The sequence below is a fragment of the Giraffa tippelskirchi genome, chromosome 12 (assembly GCF_054371585.1).
Source record: "Giraffa tippelskirchi isolate mGirTip1 chromosome 12, T2T-mGirTip1v1.2.pri, whole genome shotgun sequence".
Lineage (NCBI taxonomy): Eukaryota > Metazoa > Chordata > Mammalia > Artiodactyla > Giraffidae > Giraffa > Giraffa tippelskirchi.
Genome location: NC_137286.1, coordinates 50,863,877 through 50,887,937, shown reverse-complemented (window position 1 = coordinate 50,887,937; position 24,061 = coordinate 50,863,877). Strand labels below are relative to the sequence as shown.

Genomic DNA, 24,061 nt, shown 5'->3' with positions numbered 1-24,061 from the left:
TAAGATCATCAAATAAAATTGATGCTCATTTAAAAGCATTTTAGCATATTTTTCCACCAAGAGGAATACCAAGTGGGTACAGTGGACGTATTTAACATCCTACTGAAGTGCTAATAGAATACGTAACTGTGCCAGAACTGCTGAGTCAGGAAATGAGGGCTTGTGCCTGACCTGGACTAGGGATCTCAGAGATCTCCAAGGTGCCCTGGGGTTTTGCAGACTTGGTTCTATACCAGCAGAACCCATCTTACCTACGTGGTTTCCTGTGCAAGTTTTCCTCAAAAAGCAAAAGGAAAATCCCACTGCTTTTCCTCCAGTTTAAGCCTCCGCCCTAGCCCACTAGAACATAGACGTGACATCCCTGACAACTCACCAATCATCTTGAGCCTTCCGACTCTGTCCATGAGCAGGGCAGAAATGATGTTCCCAGGCAAGACAGACAGACTGCCAAGGAAGCTGACGAGGTAAATCAGGAAGTCGTTGTCTTGCTCTAAGTCCATGTGGCAGCCCTCCTTCTGCTCCAGAAAGGTGACGTTGATAAAATGACAGTTGATGAACTTATGTTGATAGAGGTCTGCAGAGAGAAGGAAACACGTGGTTCATGTGAAACAAGGGGGACAGTGCTGGGGAGATTTGGGGCAGAGGCAGGGATTGGAGTTATTTGCCTTCCTTGGGCAGGCAGCACCACCCCATGGCAATCTGACAAAGTCAAGGTAACATGTGGAGATGACAAACCTAGACAGCCTACTTAAAAGCAGAGACATCACTTTGTGGGTGAAGGTCTGTATAACCAAAGCTATGGTTTTTCCAGTAGTCCTGTTCAGATATGAGAATTGGACCATAAAGAAAGCTGAGTGCTAAAGAACTGATGCTTCCAAATTGTGGTGCTGGAGAAGACTCTTGACTTCAAGAGTCTTGGACTTCAAGAAGATCAAACCAGTTGATCCTAAAGGAAATCAATCCTGAATATTCATTGAAAGGACTGATGCTGAAGCTGAAACTCCAATACTTTGGCCACCTGATGTGGAGAGCCTACTCACTGGAAAAGATCCTGATGTTGGGAAAGACTGAGGGCAGGAGGAGAACGGGGCGACAGAGGAGGAGACGGTTGTATGGCATCACCAACTCAGTGGACATGAATTTGAGCAAACTTTGGGAGATAGTGAAGGACAGGGAAGCCTGGCCTGCTGCAGTCCATGGGATCAAAGAGTCAGACAAGACTTAGCAACTGAACAACAACAATAACAACACGGGGCAAGGTACGGATGTAGCAAGAAATCTTTAAAAATGTAACAACTTGTTTAAGTTTCTCTAAGCAAGGGGAAATGAAATGAACATTCACTGAGGGACATGTGTAAGTAGAACATCTTTCAAGCCAGTTAACAGTCCTGTTTGTATCAACAATATGACACTGAGGCCCACCCTGCCTGGGGTACTCCTTCAAGGATTCCCAGCTTATAAGAGGCAAATGACCAGAGAATTGGGTCCAGATTGAGCCAGTCGCTCCAAAGCCCTTGCAGAAACCTGAGCATGCTTCAAAATAAACACCATTGGCTCAGTGGTTGTGGGGGATAGGCAGGAAACAGATGACTTGGTAGAGTAAAAATACTCTGCATGATGTTACAATGATGCATATTATCCATGTATCCAAGCTGGGAGGGTAGCACTGACATATACACATGGCCCTGTGTAAAAGCTAGTGGGAAGTGCTGTGTAGCACCGGAAGCTCAACTCAGGGCTCTGTGATGACCTAGAGGGTGGGGTGGTGGGAGGGAGGCTCAGGAGAGAAGGGATATATGTCTACACAGAGCTGATTCCCGTTGTTGCACAGCACTGTAAAGCAGTTATCCTCCAATTAAAAACTTTAAAAATTAAAAAACAAAAGCCTTACTATGTAAAAAAGAATAAATGTTAACGTAAACCACAGACTTTGGGTGATGATGATGTGTAGGTTCATTCATTATAACAAAGTGGGGTCTGTTGATAATGGCCGAGGCTATGGTGTGTGAGTAGGCAGCATGTGGAAATTCCTGTATCTTTCTTCTAATTTTGTTGTAAACCCAAAACTTCTCTTAAAAAAAATAAAGTCTTAAAAAGTAATAATAAGCATTTGCTTTGGAACCAGTTTCATGTTCTCTGGTACCTTCTAATATCAGCTGTTCTAGAAGAAAGATCACTATATAGGCTCTCAGCAAACCTGGGTTTGGGAACTGGCTCTGTGGCTGACCCTCTTTAACCTCCCTGAGCTTCTGCCTATAAAGTTAGAGGAAAACACCTAATGATATCCACTGCTTCCCAGCTCTGATATTTCATGACTACAAGTGTTTGCAAAGTCCCAATCTCCTCAAGTGGCACAGTGGTAATACAGGAGATGAAGGAGACCTGGGTTTGACCCCTGAGTCACGAAGATCCCCTGGAGGAGGGCAAGTATTCTTGTCTGGGAAATCCCAAGGACAGAGGAGCCTGGCGGACTACAGTTCATGGGGTTGCAAAGAGTTGGACCCGATTGAGTTCTCACTCACCTACCACGTTAAGATGGTGCATATCTATGGCATATTAAGTTTAAAAAAGCAAGTGTCACAACAATATGAGCTATATAATCAATTTACTTTTAAACAAACATGTATGTTACCTATGTAAATAAACATTAAAAATTTGCAAGGACACTGTTACATAGCAGCTCCCTCTGGAAAAAGAGGAAACACTATCAGAAACCAAGTGCCAGACGGAAACAAAGTTTTATTTCAACTCTGTGTCCTTCCTAATGTTTGAATGTTTGCAATAATCATATATTAGTTTTACAACTTTTCTAATTGTTAGGAAGAGTAGTAAGGACAGACTCTACTAAATGAATTGATATGTTGCCCATGCCTATATACACATGTGTAAGTGTGAACATACAGACTTGATTGCACCTGTGTATATATAATGTGTGCCGGTATGTAGCATATATATGTTCAAGAATTATGTTCAGTGTGTATGAACATCTGTGTCATATTGTGGTATGTGAGAACATATAAATATATATAGTGAGTGTGTGCGTGCTAAGTTGCTTCAGTCTTATCCAACTCTTTGTGACCCTATGGACTATAAGCCCTCCAGGTTCTTCTGTCCAAAGGAATTCTCCAGGCAAGAATACTGGAGTGGGTTGCCACACCCTCCTCCAAGGATCTTCCTGACCCAGGGATTGAACCTGTGGCTCTATGTCTCCTGCATTGGCAGGAGGGTTTTTTACCACTAGCACCACCTTGGAAGCCCATATATATATATATATATATAACTATATATATATATATGTATATATATAGTTCATACATACAAAGTATACAGACACACATAAAGTTACTTGGGCTTTAAGTGTTACTAAATTCTATGAACATATATATTCATAGAATTATATACATATATATATAAAACCTTAATGAAATAGCAGATTTTATCTTGGAAACTCCTAAAATATTTTACATAAATAAAGTGTACTTGCTGACATTGAAAAAAGGAGAAAGAGAGCAAGCAAGGAGACATCACTGAAACTTGAAAGAAGAAAATAAAAGATATGCCAAAGATGAAATGTACAAAACTCACCAATATTTTTTTAAGTTCAGGCTAAAAATAAATTAGGAAGATAAGTTCCATAATGGACTATTTAAAGGCCAAGGGACATTTAGAGACCAGATATTGAATTGTTTGAGATTGGCATCATGAAGGGGAAAAAGATGTTCTTGCATTAAACTGTGCCATGGTGCCAATGCCAGGGAGAAAGCATTGATCCGGACACAATGCAAGTATTTCAGAGGAAGCCTCACAGACTTTACAGCCTAACAATTAAGCAGTGAAGCCAAGCTTCCCCCAGTTGTTAGCTGTGGCCTTAATGAAAGTTGCTTAAGCCTCTGTTTCCTTAGTTGTAAGATGTGGCTGCTGCTGCTGCTGCTAAGTCGCTTCAGTCGTGTCCAACTCTGTGCGACCCCATAGACGGCAGCCCACCAGACTCCGCCATCCCTGGCAATCTCCAGGCAAGAACACTAGCGTGGGTTGCCATTTCCTTCTCCAGTGCATGAAAGTGAAAAGTGAAAGTGAAGTTGCTCAGTCGTGTCCAACTCTTCGCAACCCCACGGACTGTAGCCTACCAGGCTCCTCTGTCCATGGGATAAGACGTGGATGTTGGTACATTGCTTACTTGAGAACAGTATCAGTGAAGCCTCTGGCAAAACTCAGTTAGTTTCCTTGTAGCCCAGCTCCACTTGGTATTAATTCATAATGAGAGCAGTAAAAATAGTGAGGAGTGAGAGAGAGGTGGAATTTTGTGAATGTTTTTTAATCATGGAAATCTGAAATGGTGTAATTTTAACATATTCTTATCTCACTTCATGCATGAAGCTTCAAAAGATGCAGTCTTTCCTTTTCATATATTATCGTAAGAATTTTGTAAGTTTCAAATTATGCTAGGTCTTCAAGAATGCACTCCAGGCATAAAATGTAATCCTCTTGGAATGCTATTTTTTTTTAATCTGGGTCATAATTTGTTCCTAAAAAAGACCCTTAGCATATAACATCAGTCTTGTTGAGATCAGAACATTTGCCCAGTGCTTCTATTTCTATTTTACATGTGATCAAACTGAGATACAGACAAATTAAGTGATTTGGCATGGCAACTTCTTTGTGCCCTGCATGGGGCAAGAACCCAAGACTCAGCACACACATCAGTGAATACTTCACTAATCCTAAAGCTTATGGCTGAGCAGTTGGACAATTTCTAGACACCAAGTCCACCCAGTTCATGCGCTTACCTGTGTTATAAAAGATGGTCGATTCAATGGTGCAGTTTTTGAAATAGGTGTCGGTCGATGTAACATCCTCAAAATAGCACTCGTCAAATAACGTGTCCTCAAAGAGTACATGTTTAAAGTACATCTTTGTGAACCTATGGGAAAAAAAATTAGCCCCCAAATGATTCATCCAGGGAAAAAAAAAGGAGACTTGAGACTCAAACAGAAAACATGGAAAGGAAGAAGAAGGAGAATTGCAAACTAAAAGGTTCTAGCACATTATTTTCAACCCAAACTAGTTCCCCATTTCTTCACTGTGTATTTACAGAGAGGGGCCTCAGGACTGTGGTAGCTGATTTTTGTCCAGGTACACATGGGGTTCTAGGCATCAATCTATCATTACCAAATGCAGATTCATGGACCTTCTGCATCAGAATCATGGAAAGATGAAACAGCGTGACATGAAAATATTCATAACATCTCAGTTTAGGAGCTTTAAAAACAGGAATATCCCTTAGCTGGTCTTGGAAGGTTTAAAGGCAATAGATGTATGAGGACCTCAGAATTTTTGTTTTTACAATTGAACCAACAAAAATGTGGAGGAGTAGGCACTGTCATCCACACTGTTAAACATAATTGGTGCAGGCTCTTTGAAGACCAGCTTTGCAAAATTTAAAATGTACTATCCCTTTGACCTAGGAATACCACCTCTAAAAATTTTTCATACACATACTTGCTCATGCATTCAAAGAGATACATTTACTGATCTTCACTGCAACATTGCTGATAGCAGCAATGGCTTACTAGAAAGATAGATGGATAGATAGATGATAGATAATAGATAGGTGACAGGTAAATGACAGGAGAGACAGATAATAGATGATAGATAGGGTAGATAGATGATAGAAAGGTAGATAGATGATAGAATGGATAGACAGATAGGTACCACACATAGCCATCTACCTAATTATTATAATGGCTATAGGTGCTCAGCTGCGTCCAACTCTTTGCGACCCCATGAACCGTAACCTGCCAGGTGGCACAGTGGTAAAGAAACCACCAGCCAATGCAGGAGATGCAGGAGACCCAGGTTCAATCCCTAGGTCAGGAAGATCCCCTGGAGAAGTAAATGAAATCCCACTCCCGTATTCTTGCCTGGGAAATCCCGTGGACAGAGGAGCCTGATGGGTTACAGTCCACGGGGTTGGAAAGAGTCAGACACGACTGAGCAACTGAGCACCTATAGCCATTATAATAACCAGGCAGATCTATATGTCTTAATCTGGAACCATGTTTAAGACATATTGTTAACTGAAAACAAGAAAGGCAGTATGGTCTTTACAGCATGTGACTGTCTTTTGTGTAAGAAAGGGTAAGGCCTGTACACCTCACGTGCACAGCACATGCCTAGAGAGAGCCACAGACGCCGGCAGGTGTGTGTGGCCCGGGGGGGTGTGCTGGGGGCTGAAAGCGGAAGCGTGAGTCACTCAGCCGTATCCGACTCTTTGTGACCCCACCGACTGCAGCCCACCAGGCTCAGACAATTTTTCTTTATACCAAGTGTATATATTACTTTTTCACTTAAAACTGAAACAGCCAATAAGAGGTAAAACCCCTGGATGACTATGAGGCACAGCCCACATTTGGAGCTGTTGCATGTCTTCAACTCCTACATAAACTTAAAAGGAAAAAGCAACAGGACATTTAAAACCATACACTCACATGCATGGACATCAGCCTCTACTGGTTACATTTCCCAAGCTTGGTTAAACTGTTAAGTGAGAAACCTTTGGCTGTGTCTTCATTTATGAAGAATTACAACCCCATTCATTGTCTGTCTATTCATTCATTGATTCAGGCTCAAGCAAAAGTTTTACTGTGCTTGGCATTAGGCGCTATGAGTACAGACAGAAAAGACACGGTCCCTGCCCTCAAGTCTAATGGGAAAAAGAAGCCGACCCACCAGACAATTATAATCCAGGGGGGATCCAGTGACAGAGGCAGCACAGGAACTGGGGATCGCTGCTGCTCTTCAGGGCCCCCAGATCATTCAGTCCATGGGCACATACAACGGCCAATGCCCCTCGCTCTTCATTCTCAGCTATGTTCTGCTGAGAACCCTAACCTAGAACCACATCTTATTAGCTTTGACAAAAGGACCTCTCACTCCGTAAGAAGGCCTGGGCCAGTGCTTCTCAAGAAGTCCTCAGAACACTTGCATCAGAATAAAATAGGGTTGGACAAACTAGGAGAGTAGCATTGGTATATATACACTACCCTATGGGGGCTCCGATGGTAAAGAATCTGCCTGCAGTGCAGGGGACCTGGGTTCGATCCCTGGGTCAGGAAGATACCCTGGAGAAGGAAATGGCAACCCACTCCAGTATTCATGCCCAGAGAATCCCATGGGCAGAGGAGCCTGGCGGGCTACAGTCCATGGGGTCACAAAGAGTCAGACACGACTGAGCGACCAACGCTTTCCCTTTTCATATGTAAAACAGATGGCTAGCGGGAAGCTGCTGTGAAGCACAGGAGCTCAGCTGATGCTCTGTGAAGACACTGAGGGGTGGGATGTGGGGGTGGGAGGGAGGCTCAAGAGGCAGGGGGTTTATGTATACATAAGATTATACAGCAGAAACCAGCACAACATTGTAAAGCAACTATACTACAATTTTTAAAAATTAAAATAAACTGACGTAAGTAAGTAAGTAAGTGTTAGTTGCGCAGTCGTGCCCGAGTCTTTGTGACCCCATGGACTGCAGCCCATCAGGCTCCTCTGTCCATGAGATTTTCCAGGCAAGGATACTCAAGTGGGTTGCCATTTCCTTCTCCAAGGGATCTTCCCAACCCAGGGTTTGAACCTGGGTCTCCTGCACTGCAGGCAGATTCTTTACCGACTGAGCTACAAGGAAATCTGGGTACAAAAAAAAAAAAGAATAAAATGGGAGGTTATTATGAAAGATGGGAGTTCTCTTCGTTCCAACCTGCACCTCTTGAACTATAATCACCAGAGGAAGATGCCAGATTATTGCACTTTAGGAGATGTGAGAATCCCTGATCAAGAAAGCTAAATTGTTTTCAATAGTTTTTCCTAGGGTTAAATTTAAATCGGCCTCCAAAAGCTACTGCTGGACTCTTCCTATTTCTATGGAAAAACTGATCACTAAGCCTTTTGTTACAGGAAGATGGCTCTGATGTCAAAATTAATGTAATTTGTATGCTGACTGTATTTACGCAGGAAAGCTATTCCTGGAGCCTGTCTCGGGTCTTTGCCCTTCTTAATATATCCTTCTCTTTAATACAGTAATGGGCTGGTGATGTGGCCTCCGGTGATATTTTAATGTTCTGCCAAAGGTGGGTGAGAAAGAAGGACCATGAATCATAAACAGGTCTGACACTGGCAGACCTTAAAATGTATCTCCAAGTGAGTTATAAAAAGCCAAAGTTATAAAAAGAGAGATAAAAGGAGAAAAGGCCAAGGCATATTTTATGAGTCTTTTATATAAATCATCTCGTTCGATCTCTAATTTATATACTGAACTGGTCCAAGATGCTTCACTCAGGAAGTCTCAAAGGCTGAAAGAAAAGTTAACAGAAGTATCTTGTGGAACCCTTCCTTTAAGGAAACAGAAGCCATTGGTGAGCCAGAGCCTGTGGTGGAATTATTATTACAAACACTTTATTTCAGTTACCCTCAACCCCAGTGTTTTATCCACCAGGTGATCTAAACTACGCCAAAAGTCACATCTACGCAGTCACCATGATTCAGACTTGAATGGGATCATGCTCAAGAAACTTAAAACTAAGCAGGGAAACAAGAAAACTGACAATTAAGATCTGGTGTGATAACTATTAAGATCAGATGTTCGTAGGACTTCCCTGGTGGTACAGTGAATAAGAGTCCGCCTGCCAACGCAGGGGACACAGGTTCAATCCCTGGTCCAGGAAGATTCCACCTGCCGCGGAGCAACCAAGCCCTCAGGCTACTACTGAGCCCATGTGCCTGCAGCCTGTGCGCCACAAGAGAAGCTACCACAATTGGAAGTTCATGCGCCACAGTGAAGAGAAGCCCCCACCCATCACAACTAGAGAAAGCAATGAAGACTCAGCGCGACCAGATATAAATTGTTTTTTAAAAAAGATTAGAGATAAGCCACAAGATCACTGCAAAGGAGCACTTATGATACAGTTGGGTACAGCATGATATTGGCTTTTCCTTAAGGATAAATAAAAGCTATCCAAGCCAAGACGGAGCAAGTGAATTCCAGGCAAAGGGAATAGCATATGCTAAGGCACAGAGGCATGATATATAATGTATACCCTTCAACTGACTATTTTTAAGTATAAAATTCTCTTTCACATCATTTATATTACCTTTCAGAGAGAAAATAAACAAAGGGTCTATTTTCCCAAAGCTCACACACACGGACCATCCTACAATAAGCCTTCCATATACAATGAAATAAAAGAGAAACTTTTTCAGAAAAGACCCAGAACTCTAGTTTCTCACACATTATCTCATATCAGGTCCTAATGTGAGGTAAAGCAAAGCAGGAATGAGAAAACTGTCCACTTCAGGGGACTTCCTTGGCAGGCTAAGACTTCGCCTTCCAAGGCAGGGGCTGTGGGTTCCATCCCTGGTCAAGGAGCTAAGATCTCACATGCCTCATGGCTAAAAAACCAAAACATAAAACAGAAGCAATATTGTAACAAATTCAATAAAGGCTTTAAAAATGGTCTACATAAAAAAATCTTTAAGAAAAAAAGAAAATCACTTCAGAAAATACATGCTTTGGCTCATTTTGCTTAAAGAATGAAGGAAACAGAGGGTCTTTTGTTTATAGCTTCTATGCAACTTCTTAAATTCTCTGTATAACTCTAAATAACTTCTCAAATTCTCCACACACAGGCATCAGGCTTTTACTTCACCTCTGACACCACCTTCCAAAAAATGAAGAATGGAGTTCAACTTTTAGGACTGTCATTAAAAGATATCAGTCAAGTCTCTTCTCCTCTACAGGCTTGTAGTTTAAAATCTTTAAAATAAAAGAAAATAAAGTCTTTAAAATAATCCTTATTGAGGAGATGACTTTTTCCATCTCTAGTATTTTGTTTTATAAATGGCAGGTACCTATACTGTAAGTAGCCTGGGAAAGAGAGGAGCAGAGTTAGGAGATGGCCGTCAAATGGTTGAAACACTATTTCATGGAGAAGCAGACGTATGTGATGGGAAATACTGGCGCTGTGTCTACCAGACTCTCCAAGGACATGTTCTTGTGCCTCAGGGAATTTGCCAGTAAATCCAACTTACTCTCTCCATCTTCTCTTACACTTACGGCCACCTAAGTGCTGAAATCACCATATCGCATCCTGTCTCTTTACACAGATCCTAGAACATTTTTAAAAAGAGGATATCACTGAAAAGGAGAAGGATACTCTGGTTCTTGCCTCCCATGTCCTCAACCTGCCTTTTGTCTGTGAAAAACTTTAGCCAAAGAATAAGTTCACTCAGAGCAGTGAAAACATGCAGAAACAGTCACAGGAGACCAAATAATAATAGTTTAGCCATCAAGCGCAGTCAGGGGCCCTTAGTTCCTTCTCAAGGACTCTTCGTAATATTCTGTGCCATGTCCTGTGAGCTGTCTTCTAGACACTGACATCCCCACCAGGTGGAGAAGTTAACTATATGATGTCCAGACTGGCCGTGATGTGAGCTGTCACAATTCTGAGACTCAGCCTCAAGAAATGGAAACAAACCAATCCTGGAACTTAAGATTAACTGCGCTTAAAACAATCAGGATGACACTGGTCAGTCCACTGATGACCAATTTCAAGGTGACTGTCAGCTGACTGTACTGTTTCTGCATGGAGCCCCCTCCCTCGGTCTGTAAAAGCTCTTGCCTCCAGACTGTCAATAGGGGGAGCTTGGCCTTTGGACAGATGTCCACCTCCTCCCCTTCCTCCAACACTGAGTTGCCAGCATCCAAAAGAAAGCACTTTCCTTTCCACGAACCTGGCCTCTGTACTGGCTTTTGAGCAGTGAGCAGCCAGACCCCACTTTCGGTTACATAACCTTGATGTGTGTGTGTGTGTGTGCGTGTGCGCGCGCGCGTGTGTGTGTGTGTGTGTTAGTCGCTCAGACATATCCCACTCTTTGTGATCCCATGCACTGTAGCCCACCAGGCTCCTCTGTCCATGGAATTCTCCAGGCAAGAATACTGGAGTGGGTAGCCATTCCCTACTCCAGGGGATCTTCCAGTCCCAGGGATCGAACCTAGGTCTCCTGCATTGCAGGCAGATTCTTTATGGTCTGAGCCACCATGCTCAGCCACATAACACCACATAACCTTGATACCAAAGATCAATAAGAATAACATAAGGAAAATATACACCAATTTCATCCAAATGCAAAAATCCTAAATAGAACATAAGTAGTTCTGTGTGTGTGCGTGTGTGCGCGCATGCACACTCAGTTGCTCAGTCGTGTCCAACTCTGCAACCCCAGAGACTGTAGCCCGCCAGGGCTCCTCTGTCCGTGAGATTTTCCAGGCAAGAATACTGGAATTGGCTGTCATTTCTTACTCCAGGGAATCTTCCAGACCCAGGGGTCAAACCCACATCTCTTTCATCCCCTGTATTGGCAGGTAGATTCTTTACAATCAGTGCCACTTGGATTTTAGCAAATGCATCCATCGCTATGGTACCATGAAGACTATTTTCACTGTGCTCCGCTTATTTATCCATACTTCCCTCTCCCCTAACCTCTGGCAACCACTGATTTGCATAGTTTTGCCTTTTTCGGAATGACATATAGTTGAAATCATAAGGATGCAGCCTTTTTAGAGAGGTTTCTTTCACTTAGGAACATGCATTTAGATTTCTCAATGTCTTTTTATGACTTGATCCCTTACTTCTTTGGCACTAAATAATATTCCAACAACAGTATGTACCGCAGTTGATTTATCCATTCACCTACTCAAGGACATCTTGGATCATTGCTAGATAATAGGGTAGTTCTGGCAAATGGTGTATGGGACTTCTCTGTGGCTTCCTCTCAATTTCACTGTGAACCGAAACAACTCTGAAAATAATCTTAACAAAATAATAAGTTGAAACCCAATCTGAAATATTTGCACAATTTTTTGTAGAAAATAAAAAATAAAAGACATGTGTGTTGCCTCCACATTTTGACAGTTATGAATAAAATAGCTATAAACATCTAAACAACACAAAAAAGAATATTAGTAAATCAAATTTGTTGATGTATTGCCGTTTTTAAAAAATCACACGGAATGATCAAGATACATCCCAGGAGTTAAGTACAGTTGAATATCCAGAAAAAATATTACTTTAATCTACCATATTAATAGGTCCAAGGAGAAAGCCACATGATTGTCATAACAGATGCAGAAAAACGTGTGACAGATTCAATATGCTTTCATGTTAAAAACTCTCAGCATATTTAAAAGAGAATTTCCTTAGCTTTATAAAGAAGACCAATTGAAAACATACAGCAAGTATCACACTTGAAAGTAAGACACCCAAATTACCCCCACTGAAGTCAGGGTACCCATTAGCACTGACATTATAATCAACACAACACTGTATATCAACTACACCTCAGTTAAAAATATTTAAAATAAAACAAGTACATGGTCTAAAAATAACAACAAAAAAAACCTAATTGCAAAATTTATAGTATGAGAATTATATATTCACATCTATAACAAAGAGTGATATTTACCTAAAATTTAAAGCACACAAAAGAATGCTGTACAATGTTTACAGATATATAAATATATGGGAAAGTATAAAAACACACATGCCTGTAAAACACCAAATTTATGACTGTGGTGATCATTACTCCTTGGGAGGAAGAAAAACAACATCCAAAACAGCAACCGAGTGAGTGATGTTTAATCTATATTAAAATCTGAACTCACTGTGAAAGCCGCTCAGTTGTGTCTAAGTCTTTGTGACCCCATGGACTATATAGTACATGGAATTCTCCAGACCAGAATACAGGAGCAAGTAGCCTTTCCCTTCTCCAGGAGAGCTTCCCAACCCAGGGACTGAACTCAGGTTTCCCGAATTGCAGGCAGATTCTTTACCAGCTGAGCCACCAGGGAAGCCTGAAGTCAGTGCAGGGTAGTTTATGATTTTACAAAGCTAGATGCTCTGAATAGGGTTGCTGTGTTATTCTCTATTCTTTGTATATTTGATATATTTCATGATGTAATAAAAAAGAAAAGAAAGGAGACAAAACAATTGTTATTGGCAGATGACAGGGCTATTAGAACTAATAAAAGAGCTCAGATCAAACATCCCCAGATCAACAGGATTTCTATTGATCCGCAATAATAACCTGGGTAAAGGTCTGATGGAAGAACAGCCACCTCATATTTAGTAGCTATTTAGTTGTAAAATGGGCTTCCCGCATGGTTCAGTGGGTAAAAATCTGCCTGCAATGCAGGAGATGCAGGTTGATTCCTGGATAGGGATGATCCCCTGGAGGAGGACATGCCAACCCACTCCAGTGTTCTTGCCTGGAGGATTCCATTGGACAGAGAAGCCTGGAGGGCTACACAGAATTGGACATGACTGAAGCAATGTATTATGCACGCATTCACAGTTGTAAAATATTTAGGAAGAAGCTCTATAAGAACTATGCATAACCTAGATTAAATTACTAAATGATGCTGAGGTATTTTAGTATTGGGCTTCCCTGGTGGCTCTGTGGTAAAGAAGACATGGGTTCGATCCCTGGCTCAGGAAGATAACTTGGAGAAGGAAATGGCAAGCCACCCCAGTATTCTTGTGTGGGAAATGCCATGGACAGAGGAGCCTGGCAGGCTACAGTCCAGGGGGTCGCAAAGGAGTCAGACACGACTTAGCAACTAAACAACAACAATTTCAGCAACCCTGAAGCATGAGGGACATTCTATCTCAATATTATGACTTTCTGATGTACAATTAGAGGCTTACACAGGTCAAAGAGGGTTCAGCTAGTTACTGACCCATCAAGGCTTGGAACCTAGACCCCCAAGTCTTGGCTACTTCCTCAGACCTGAAGCCAGAAGGTACGTTTTAACACATTTCCCACCCTTGGCAGCTTCACAGGGCTTTATTGCTCTGAAACACACCCACTGCAGATGAAGAAAATTTTTACTAATGCCTCACTAAAAAGAGCTTTTAACTGTGTTTGTAGCATGTCACTGTGATGCATGAAATCAACCTTCTCTCTTCTAGATTGACTTTCTTTCTCTTTGCTCTCACTGCTAAAAGTAATCTTCCCCATGTGTGGTAACTAATAAAGTAAATAATTTTACCTAAAATTTTAATCAGCAAATTGTGGATAAAGTCAAAAGGGGACTACTGGTAAGAGTGGGGACAATACTAACGAATGTGAAGAATTTAACGTGTCAAAAGAGGCTCAAGATTCCCACAGGTGAGGTGTTTTCTAGTTTGTGACCAGCAGGTGGCAGCATAACTCAAACAAACAAACCCTCGTTCAATTCCTTAGTTTCAAAGGTTCCTAATCTTTTTTGAACTGTGGTGTTGGAGAAGACTCTTGAGAGTCCCTTGAACAGCAAGGAAATCAAACCAGTCAATCCCTAAAGGAAATCAATCCTGAATAGTCATTGATTGGAAGGACTGATGCTGAAACTGAAGCTCCAATACCTCGGCCACTTGATGCAAAGAGCTGACTCACTGGAAAAGACCCTGATGCTGGGAAAGATTGAAGGCGGGAGGAGAAGGGGATGGCAGAGGATGAGATGGTTGGATGGCATCACTGACTCAATGGACATGAGTGTGAGCCAACTCCGAGAGATAGTGAAGGACAGAGAAGCCTGGTGTGCTGCAGTTCACGGGGTCACAAAGAGTCAGACATGACTTAGTGACTGAACAACAACATATGAGATTATCTACGAAATAATCAGCCTTGTTATCATTGTTATCACCATTGCCATTATAGTAACACCACAATAGAGTGTCACTGAACAAAGGCAACTTCACAGATGAAGTCTCTTTAAATGAATTTGTCTCTGCACGGAATAACATCATATCACAGGGACATCTAGCCATCTATAGCATCCCTTACTTTTCAACACTGCCAAAGCATTCTAATAAAGAAGGGCAACATTTCTTCTTTTTTTTGGCAGCAGGGGTGGGGGGACAGCTGTGCTGGGTCTTCCTGCAAACCACAGGCTTTTTTTTTCCTCTAGTGCATGATTGCCTCAGGGCATGTGGGATCTTACTTCCTGGAGCAAGGATCAAACCTGAGTCCCCTGCATTGGAAGGAGGATTCTTAACTGCTGGATCACCAGGGAAGTCCCAAGAAGGGCAACATCTCCTCCTTGCCAATGCCAATGCAAGATCTCTGGGTTTATTCTGAAGAGCCCTGACAGTGAGAAATCCTGGGGGGATTACCATCCCCCACCAACCATCAGCCTCGGAACTGCCATCCTTGGAGTGGCCCCTCTCAGCAGATTCCAGTGACCCAGGTGTCCCCACAGAGGGCATGTGCACACATGGGCATGTAAACGTGGAGGTGTTTGTGACAGCCTCAGCATTTTAAAACATCATCTGAAAATCTGAATTCCATGTCTACTGATAGTCACGCCTAACTTTCCTTCCTCAAAGGCCTTGTATTTATAGAAATAACATTCCTCTTTTCATGTCATACTTTCTTTCTCATCCTAAATAACAGTGAACATTTGCTAAGGTCTGGCCAGTAACATATGGACTAGACGGCCCAAGGCCCCCTCCTTGAAATTCATCCAGACACGTACTTCTTTCTCACAGAAGCTAAGAGTCGATGGGCACAGCCACGTGGACACATAGCTGGGTGCGGGCTGGAAAAGTAGAACTGGCACTGGAGGAGAGACTCCCTGGTGACAATCCGTGCAGAGGTGCATTAACTAAGGGGCAGTTTCCATCACTGACACTGAACTGCCTGGGCTGTGGGGTTTCTGGTGTAGCCCCCCCCCCACCCAGTGAACTTGCCAAGGATAATTCAAGATGGCAAATGGCAGAGGTGAAAATGCTCAGCTTAGTGGATCACATGGCTTGGAGGCAACTCTGCGCTGTCCTGACCCATTTGGGGCCATTAGAGGCAACCTCAAGGAGGCATTCTTAAAGCCCAGCAGTCTGGACTATCCATCTCAGTGTTCCAAGAGTAGAAAGAGGAGGAGTCAAACAGACTGAAGAAGAGGTCTGTCTGCAAGCGCACTGTTGTGTCCGTCTGCAAGCGCACTGTCGTGTCCAACTCTCTGCAATCCTATGAACTATGTAGCCTGCCAGGCTCCTCTGTCCATGGGATTCTCCAGGCAAGAATACTGGAGTGGGTTGCCATTTCCTTCTCCAGGAGATCTTCCAGACCCAGGGATCGAAGCCATCTCTCCTGTGTCTCCTGCATTGTAGATGGATTATTTACCACTGAGCCACCAGGGAAGCCCTGAAGACTTTTCTAACACTGCACGAATATTTTCCCCCAAAGGACAACAACACTCTTGATGGCAAAGGGCCATTCCGATAGACACTTGGAGGTAGGATCTTCCTGACCCAGGGATCAAACCCACATCTCCTGCATTCCAGGAGGATTCTTTAGCCACTGAGCCATTGGGGAAGCCAATAATAGGTGAAAGAATATCATAAAATAGTGTCATATTAGCTTCTGGGCTTGCTGCTGAAGAAGCATCCAGAATCAAAGAGAAGGCTCAACAGCCAGGCTGTGAGTTGGTGCCGGATCTCTGGGCCCTCCCTCCAGGCAGACATCATTGAGGGGCTCTCTATGCATCACCAATAAAGGTGTGAGGTCTCAGGAAAGACAGTCTGATTGACCCTCCTTGATGAATCAACACTAGCCAGGATGATGGGGGACCGCATGGTATAGACAGGGCCACCAGGGGGCACTGTCGAGTCTCTGGCAGCCGAGGCAAAGGGTGATATTCTACCAGTCTCAGAGCTCAATCCCCATCGTATTGAATTCTTTTCTTGCCAATGCCTCTCTCCCCAAGACAGTACCCACACACAGTCCTCTTGATCTAAGGAAAGCCCATGGTACCGCACTTACTTGTCATTCACAAGTTTCCCGTGTTGGTGAATCTGATTTTCCATCGTGAAGTTGATTGTGACACCATACACATGCTCGTTGTGAAACACTTTCATTTTGGACTTATATGCTTCATCTTGAAAATACCGGATCATGTCAGGGAACCAAACTGTCAGTCCATAGTAACTGTAATAAGGAAGACAGAATATTGGAGCAGCAACACCATCAGAGTCTGCATTCCCGATATGATGCAAGTCAAGCCCATTTTAAATGAGTCAATATGGTTCATTAGAAAATATAACTCATATAAATAGATCAAATGGAAAAAAACTACAACCATCTCCATAGATGCCAAAAAGGCACTTGATAAAAAAACAACATGCATTCTTGATTAAAACGCCAATAGATTAGAAATCCATGCATGCTTCCTTAGCATGTAAAAATATATATAGTGCTGGTGGTTTAGTTGCTAAGTCATGTCTGACTCTTGCGACCCCATGGACTGTAGCCCACCAGGCTCCTCTGTCCATGGGATTGCCCAGGCAAGAATACAGGAGTGGGTTGCCTTGCCCTCCTCCAGGAGATCTTCCTGACTCAGGGATCAAACTCAGGTCTCCAGCACTGCAGGCAGATTCTTTACTGACTGAGCCACTGGGGAAGCCCAAAATATATATAAATATATCTCAACTCAAACAAAAGGATCTTTCAATGGGGAAACCACTGCAGTCACTCCCACTAACATAAGAAATAAGACCAGGATACCCATTATCACCACTACTATTTAACACTATGTTGTAATGTTAGCTAACTCAGTTAACTAAAGTTAGTCTTAGCTAACTCAGCTATACAAGAAAAAGAACATAGAAATATAAAGTTATAAAGCAAGCAGTAAAACTATATTTGCAGATGACATTTTATACCTAAAATCTCAAGATCACAACTCAAAAAAATGGCCATGAAACATACAAAAATGATGCTCCATCCCACTCATAACCCGGAAAGTGAAAATTAAAACCACACTGTGTTATCATTCTCGCCCACCAGATTCAAAACCTTGAAGTTTGCAAAAACTCTGCTGGTGAGGCTGCAGGTAAGCAGGGGCTCTTATGCATTGCTGGGAAGAGGACAGCGTTTTGCAATACCATCTTGAGGCGAATTGGTCAGTGCCTACAACAATTACTGATGGATTTATCTCCTTTTGACTCCATAATTCCATTTCTAGGAATCTATTCTACTGATTAACTTGTCCAATACAAAGGAGCCCACAGAGAGTGACTCATTACGGCACTGTTTGCAACAACAAATGTCTGAAAACTTCCCAACAATCTGGCAACAGGGTCCTGGTTGAATAAAGTGTAGAGTTGTAGTGTGGAGAGCTATGCATACATTCTATGCCACTGTAAAAAAGAACGTAAATCTCTATCTAGTGGTGTGAGAGCACTCCAGAATATATTGTTGAATGCAAAAAGGAAATGCAAAACTGCTTTCTTGCAGTTCCTTCTCATAAGAAAACAATAAAGAAATTTGTAAATATACATACATTTGCTTAAATTTACAAAAAGAAATACTAGAATGATAAATAGAAAAGTAACAGATAATTACATGGAGGAAGCAGAAGGGAGTAAGTAGAGGGGGAAGGAAGGGAGACCAGATCTCTCTGAGGTTCCAACATTGGAAAGTCATTACCTACTGGACAAAATTAAATTAGACATAAGGAAATATCTTAAAACTTTCAGTGGATTGGATCCAAGGGTCCACAATTTTAGCTTCTGAAATGTTCTATGTTCTCGTCTAGCTTAGATGGGACAAGTAGAAGGGAGCAGAGTCTGCTTCTACCTTTACCTGTTTGGTAAAGAGACTGTTTGCATCTCCATCAATATCTGTTGGAAGACACTTGGTTAGATATTGGAAAAATCAGGTCTTCCCACATTCCTCCCATAATCCAAGAGGTCATTAAAGCCAACTGAATTCCCTGGGTTGAGGGGAATGTGTCTTTGGCCATGGTCGGTGGTGAACGATAGAAGTTTAAAATCTCACCAAAAGATTTTAGTTGATAACATCAATTTACTGAGCACTTACTGATGTGCCAGAAACAATTGCAAGCACTTTATACGTACAATGAAATAGCCTCTTAACACTATAAATGGGCCCCAAACCTGGCACAGAAAGAAGGGTCATGTTATCTGGAGGTGAATAAAATGACTAGGGTGAGAGACTACTATTTAAGAGAGGAGCCAGCTAATCATCAGTCACATCATATTTCATTTACTTTATTGCTGTGCATATTATTGCAAAGGTTCTCTGTTTTCTCCACTTAATATTCACAAGGACACTGACAGCTGCTGACCCAGCATTCATTCCCTGCTTCTTCCTTGGGAACAGGAAGTTGATTTTGTTTGGGTGCCAATGCTCAGGAAAGCTAACGGTACCATCAGCTGAGAGGCAAATCCTGATTAGTCTGAAGTCACTGGGAAATCACATCCCGTTCACCAGTGGCTAGTTTAGCCCTAAAGCATGGGCTAATATAATGTGGGGGTGGGGAGAGTCTGCTGGTGGCTTCTGAGGAAGGTTTGAAGTGAAAGTGTTAGTTGCTCAGTCATGTCCAACTCTTTACAACCCCGTGGACTGTAGCCCGCCAGGCTACTCTCTCCATGGGATTATCCAGGCAAGAATACTGGAGTGGGTTGCCATTTCCTTCTCCAGGGGATCTTCCTGACCTGGGGATCGAACTCCAGGTCTCCTGCATTGCAGGCAAATTCTTTACCATTTGAGCCACCAGGGAAGATGAGAAAGGTTTCCTTGATGTTAAAAAGTGGAGCTCAGGGACTTCCCTGGTGGTCTAGTGGCTAAGACTCCACATCCTCCCAAGGCAGGGGTCCGGGTCAGGGAACTAGATCCCACATGCCACAACTAAGACTTTGCAAGCCGCAACTATAAAAAAAAAAAAAAAAGAAGAAGATCCCCCATGCAGCAACTAAAGATTCTGCATGCTATAATGAAGATCAAAGATCCCATATGCAGTAACCAAGACCCAGCGGAACCAAGTTAAAAAAAAATTATTTTTAAAAAATCTATCTCAGAGAAAGGCAGCCTCTTCCTCGTTGGGACACTTTTCCATGTCTGAGAATGCCAAGAGCGGTTGAAAGCATCTTGCTAGCAGATGAGAACTAGCCTGAGGCTGAATCCCCACCTGAAGGCTGCCTCTCCACGGACTTCTTGTTACAAAGGATCAGAAATATCCTCGTTGTAGAAGCCACTAGAGTGGCTTGCCTGTCATAGCCAAAAGCATCCAATCTGACACAAACTCTATATGAGTTAGAACCAACAGTAACCCTCAACATACAGATGAGGCATGGGAAGCACAAGAAAATTAATGAACTTTTTGTTCGGTTGCTAAGTTGGGTCTGACTCTTTGCAGCCCCATGGACTGCAGCACACCAGGCTCCCCTGTCCTTCACTATCTCCCGGAGTTTGCTCAAACTCATGTCCATTAAGTTGGTGATGCCATCCAACCATCTCATCCTCTGTTGCCCCCCTGGTCCTCCCACCCTCAATCTTTCCCAGCATCAGGGTCTTTTCCAATGAGTCAGCTCTTCGCATAAGATGGCCAAAGTATTGGAGCTTCAGCTTCAGCATCTGTCCTTCTAATGAATATTTAGGGTTGATTTCCTTTAGGATGGATTGGTTTGATCTCCTTGCTGTCCAAGGAACTCTCAAGAATCTCCTCCAGCACTACACTGTCTATGTTTGTCAGAACTTACCTTAAAGCCATGGTAAACCAGACCACGGCCAGAATCAGTGTGTTCATCCTGTAGGGCCCCATCACACAGTACAAAGCATTTTCCCAGACCTGTAACCCACAGCAGAGATGGGTGGTTAAAGGCAGAAACTTGTGACTTGGAAGAGCTCCTTTTTAAGATTCTCTATTAAATTGCCTAGGAACCCATGGAGAGAACAGGCAGCAATTGTCTTCCAGAGGCAGCAATTCTGCTCAAGGAACAAGGAACCCTCTTCTGTTCTTATTAGTTGGTGTCATGCTCCAACAGTCCTGTGGCATCCACGAACACAGTGATGCATATGACCAAAAGCACAGTGAGGGGGGATGTCAAGGGGCTGAGTAGCCTTGAGCTCTTCTCCCCACCAATGGGAATGGATGCCATTTCAAACACTGAACCACCCTGCATCAAGACGGTTATCCAGACTCAGTAGACTCTGGCCCTTGACTGCCTGAGTGTTTGACAGCTGGCTTGTCTCATAGGACCACTTCTCGGGGGAAATGGCCTTGCCCTTCATAAAGACTTTCTCAGAGATAGCCAACAAACCTTTGAGTCCTTTCTTTCACTCACTCCCTTCTTCCTATGGTTTATTTAAAGAGAAAGTGCTACTGGAGTGGCATACCAGCAAGAATTTTCACCTGATCTAGGATGACACTCCCAGCACCATAGGACAAAAATTGATCCTGAAATGTTTCCCAAATACGGATTGAATTTCAGACCAGGAGGAGGGACTGATAAGTGGAATACTGCCTGTCACATTGGTAAACAAAGGATGTCACATTCATCAGCGACTGCAGCCATCACCAGAAGGCGAGTTGGTGTGCCCTGAGGGAACTCAGAAGGGAAAAGAATATCTGCCTTTTAGCAGCCACCAGACAGCAGCCACTCCCCATGGTGAGCCCTGAGGAAAGTCAGGATGTGAAAACACAAGAAGGACATTGGCCCCAGACAGCTGAGGTGCATATAAAAGGAATAATTTCAGTGAGCCCAGACTTTTGCATCTTCCCAGGCATGGAAAAACACTAAATTCTTTAATTTGACGTATCTAGTTTTCTTCCATTAACAATAAACTTTTGACTGTCAGACTACCTGCCCTTTGTTGCAAAACTCCTATATATCTGTCTTCCCTCATCCTCGCCTCCTCAGATAGTTCTCTCAGAGTTACCTAAGCTGCTACTTTCTGGGCTTGAAGTCCTAAAAATTCCCACTGAATAAAACATAACTCTCAAACCAAAAAAAGAAGGTGCTAGAGAGAAAGGTACTTTCTCAGACTAGACATTGTATCTCCATTCAAAATCTCTGCCTTTGGAAAGAAGAGCAAAGAAAAGAAACTAAGGATTAGACACTTCGTGGTTCAGGGCTCACAGGAGTTAGAGGTAGATGTGGGCTAGGACCCAAATGTTGCTTCCTGCCCATCACTGTGCCTTGGGTTGATGGGTGTGTTCAAAATCTCTATTCCTCATCTACTGTCGTTACAGATCACCATAGAGCCTCCCTCTCACCCACCCCAGGTCTCCAGACATACCTGCTTGAAAGTGGTCTTGAATCTGACTAACCAGCGCTGGTACCAAGTTCCTGTTGAACTCTGGATCTCAATGAATTCATCCATTTGCTTGGGAGTTTTAATGTTGGAAACCTGTAAAGCAAAGATGGGCTAGAGAATCTTAACCTTACTTTGACTTCTCAATTTTTAGTTGAATGTAACTGACTTTATTAACTTCTTTAGGGCTAGAGGAGCTTTTGGTGACCCTCTCGTTCAGTAATTCTTAACCAAAATTGTACATAGCATCTCTTAGCAATCATTCTCAGGTAGATATGTCTCACTGCAGACAAATGATTCAAATTTTTCACTCAATTATGGCTTTGGGAAATACACTGAAGTCCAGTTTATATCTTATTTGCCCATAATAGAGTTTACTCCACCTTAAAATTCACAAGTCTATCCTTAAAGGGTATTAACATCAGAGAAGTCTAGAGCCTACGTAGACAACAGTGTGTATATGCATGTGTGTATGTGTTAGGAGAGAAAGCTTGCTCTGGAAGATTTTTTTAAATTATTTCATTTATTTTTGGCTGTGCTGGGTCTTTGTTGCTGCGTGGGCTTTCTCTAGTTGCGGCAAGTTGGGGCTACTCTCTAGTTGCGGTCTGTGGATTTCCCATTGTGGTGGCTTCTACTGTTGTGGAGCACGGACTCTGGGGCGCAAGGCTTCAGTAGCTGCAGCTCCCAGACTCTAAAGCACAGGCTCAGTAGTTGTAGCCCATGGGCTTAGTTGCTCACAATATGTGGGATCTTCTTGGATCAGGGATCAAACCCATGTCTCCTGCAGCGGTAGGTGGATTCTTTGCCACTGAGCCACCAGGGAAGCCCTATGTAAGACATTTTTTTAACACAGCAGAATAAAAGACATTAAGTCCTCCTTTTGCACAGCAAAAGAAATCACCAACAAAATGAAAAGATGACCTACTGAATGGAAGAAAATATTTACAAATCGTAAATTTGATAAGGGACTAATATTCAAAATATATAAAGAACCCATGCAACTCAACAGCAAAAAAAAAAAAAAAAAAGGAAACAAACCAGTTAAAAAATGGACAGAGAATCTGAATAGACAGTTTTCCAAAGAAGACATACAGATGGCCAATAGGCAGGTGAAAAAATGCTCGGCATCACTAATCATCAGGGAAATGCAAATCAAAATCACACTGAGATATCACCTCACACCTTCGAAAATAGTTATTACCAAAAAGACAAAAAATAACACGTGTCAATTAAGATGTGGGGAAAAGGAAATCCTTCTGCATTGTTGGTGGGGATGTAAACTGCTGAGGCTACCAAGGGAAATAGTATGGAGGTTCCCCCCAAAATTAAAAATAGAACTACCATATGATCTATGAATTCCACTTCTGGATATTTATCTGAAGGAAATGAAAACACTAAATCAAAACTCTATCTGTGCTCCCATCTTCAATGCAGTATTATTATAAAAGTGAAGATATGGAAACAACCCAAGTGGACATTGATAAGTGAAAGGATAAAGAAGATGTGATACACACACACACACACACACATACACACACACAGGACTACTAACCAACCATAAAATATAAAATCTTGCCATTTGCAACAACATGGATGGACCTTGAGGACGTTATGGTAAGTGAAATAAATCAGATGGAGAAAGACAAGTACTGCATAATCCCACTTATATTTGGAGAATCAACCAAACAAAACAAAAACAGAAAACCAAGCTCATAGATACAGAGAACAGACCGGTGGTTTCCAGAGGGGAGGGGTGTGGGAGGGGTAGGTAAAACAGGAGAAACGGGCCGAAAGGCACAAACTTTCAGCTATAAAATAAGTCCTGGGATGTAATGTAGAGCATGGTGATAATAGTTCAGTTCAGTTCAGTCGCTCAGTGGTGTCCGCCTCTTTGTGACCCCATGGACTGCAGCACGCCAGGCCT

General features: G+C 42.6%; 1 protein-coding gene across 8 annotated transcripts in view; it reads right to left on the bottom strand.

The window, feature by feature from the left end:
- The window catches only part of SV2B (synaptic vesicle glycoprotein 2B), a 266,204-nt gene that overhangs the window by 13,710 nt on the left and 228,433 nt on the right, over positions 1-24,061 (bottom strand). For 7 of the 8 annotated variants that reach the window (XM_081550463.1, XM_081550464.1, XM_081550465.1 and 4 more), the window contains 5 exons: positions 22,123-22,233; positions 20,583-20,671; positions 16,843-17,007; positions 4,788-4,921; positions 374-574 (listed from right to left, as the gene is read on the bottom strand). In XM_081550463.1, the coding sequence (XP_081406589.1) occupies positions 374-574; positions 4,788-4,921; positions 16,843-17,007; positions 20,583-20,671; positions 22,123-22,233 (700 nt within the window). The remainder of the gene's footprint in view (positions 1-373; positions 575-4,787; positions 4,922-16,842; positions 17,008-20,582; positions 20,672-22,122; positions 22,234-24,061) is intronic. The other variant, XM_081550467.1, reaches the window with a different exon arrangement.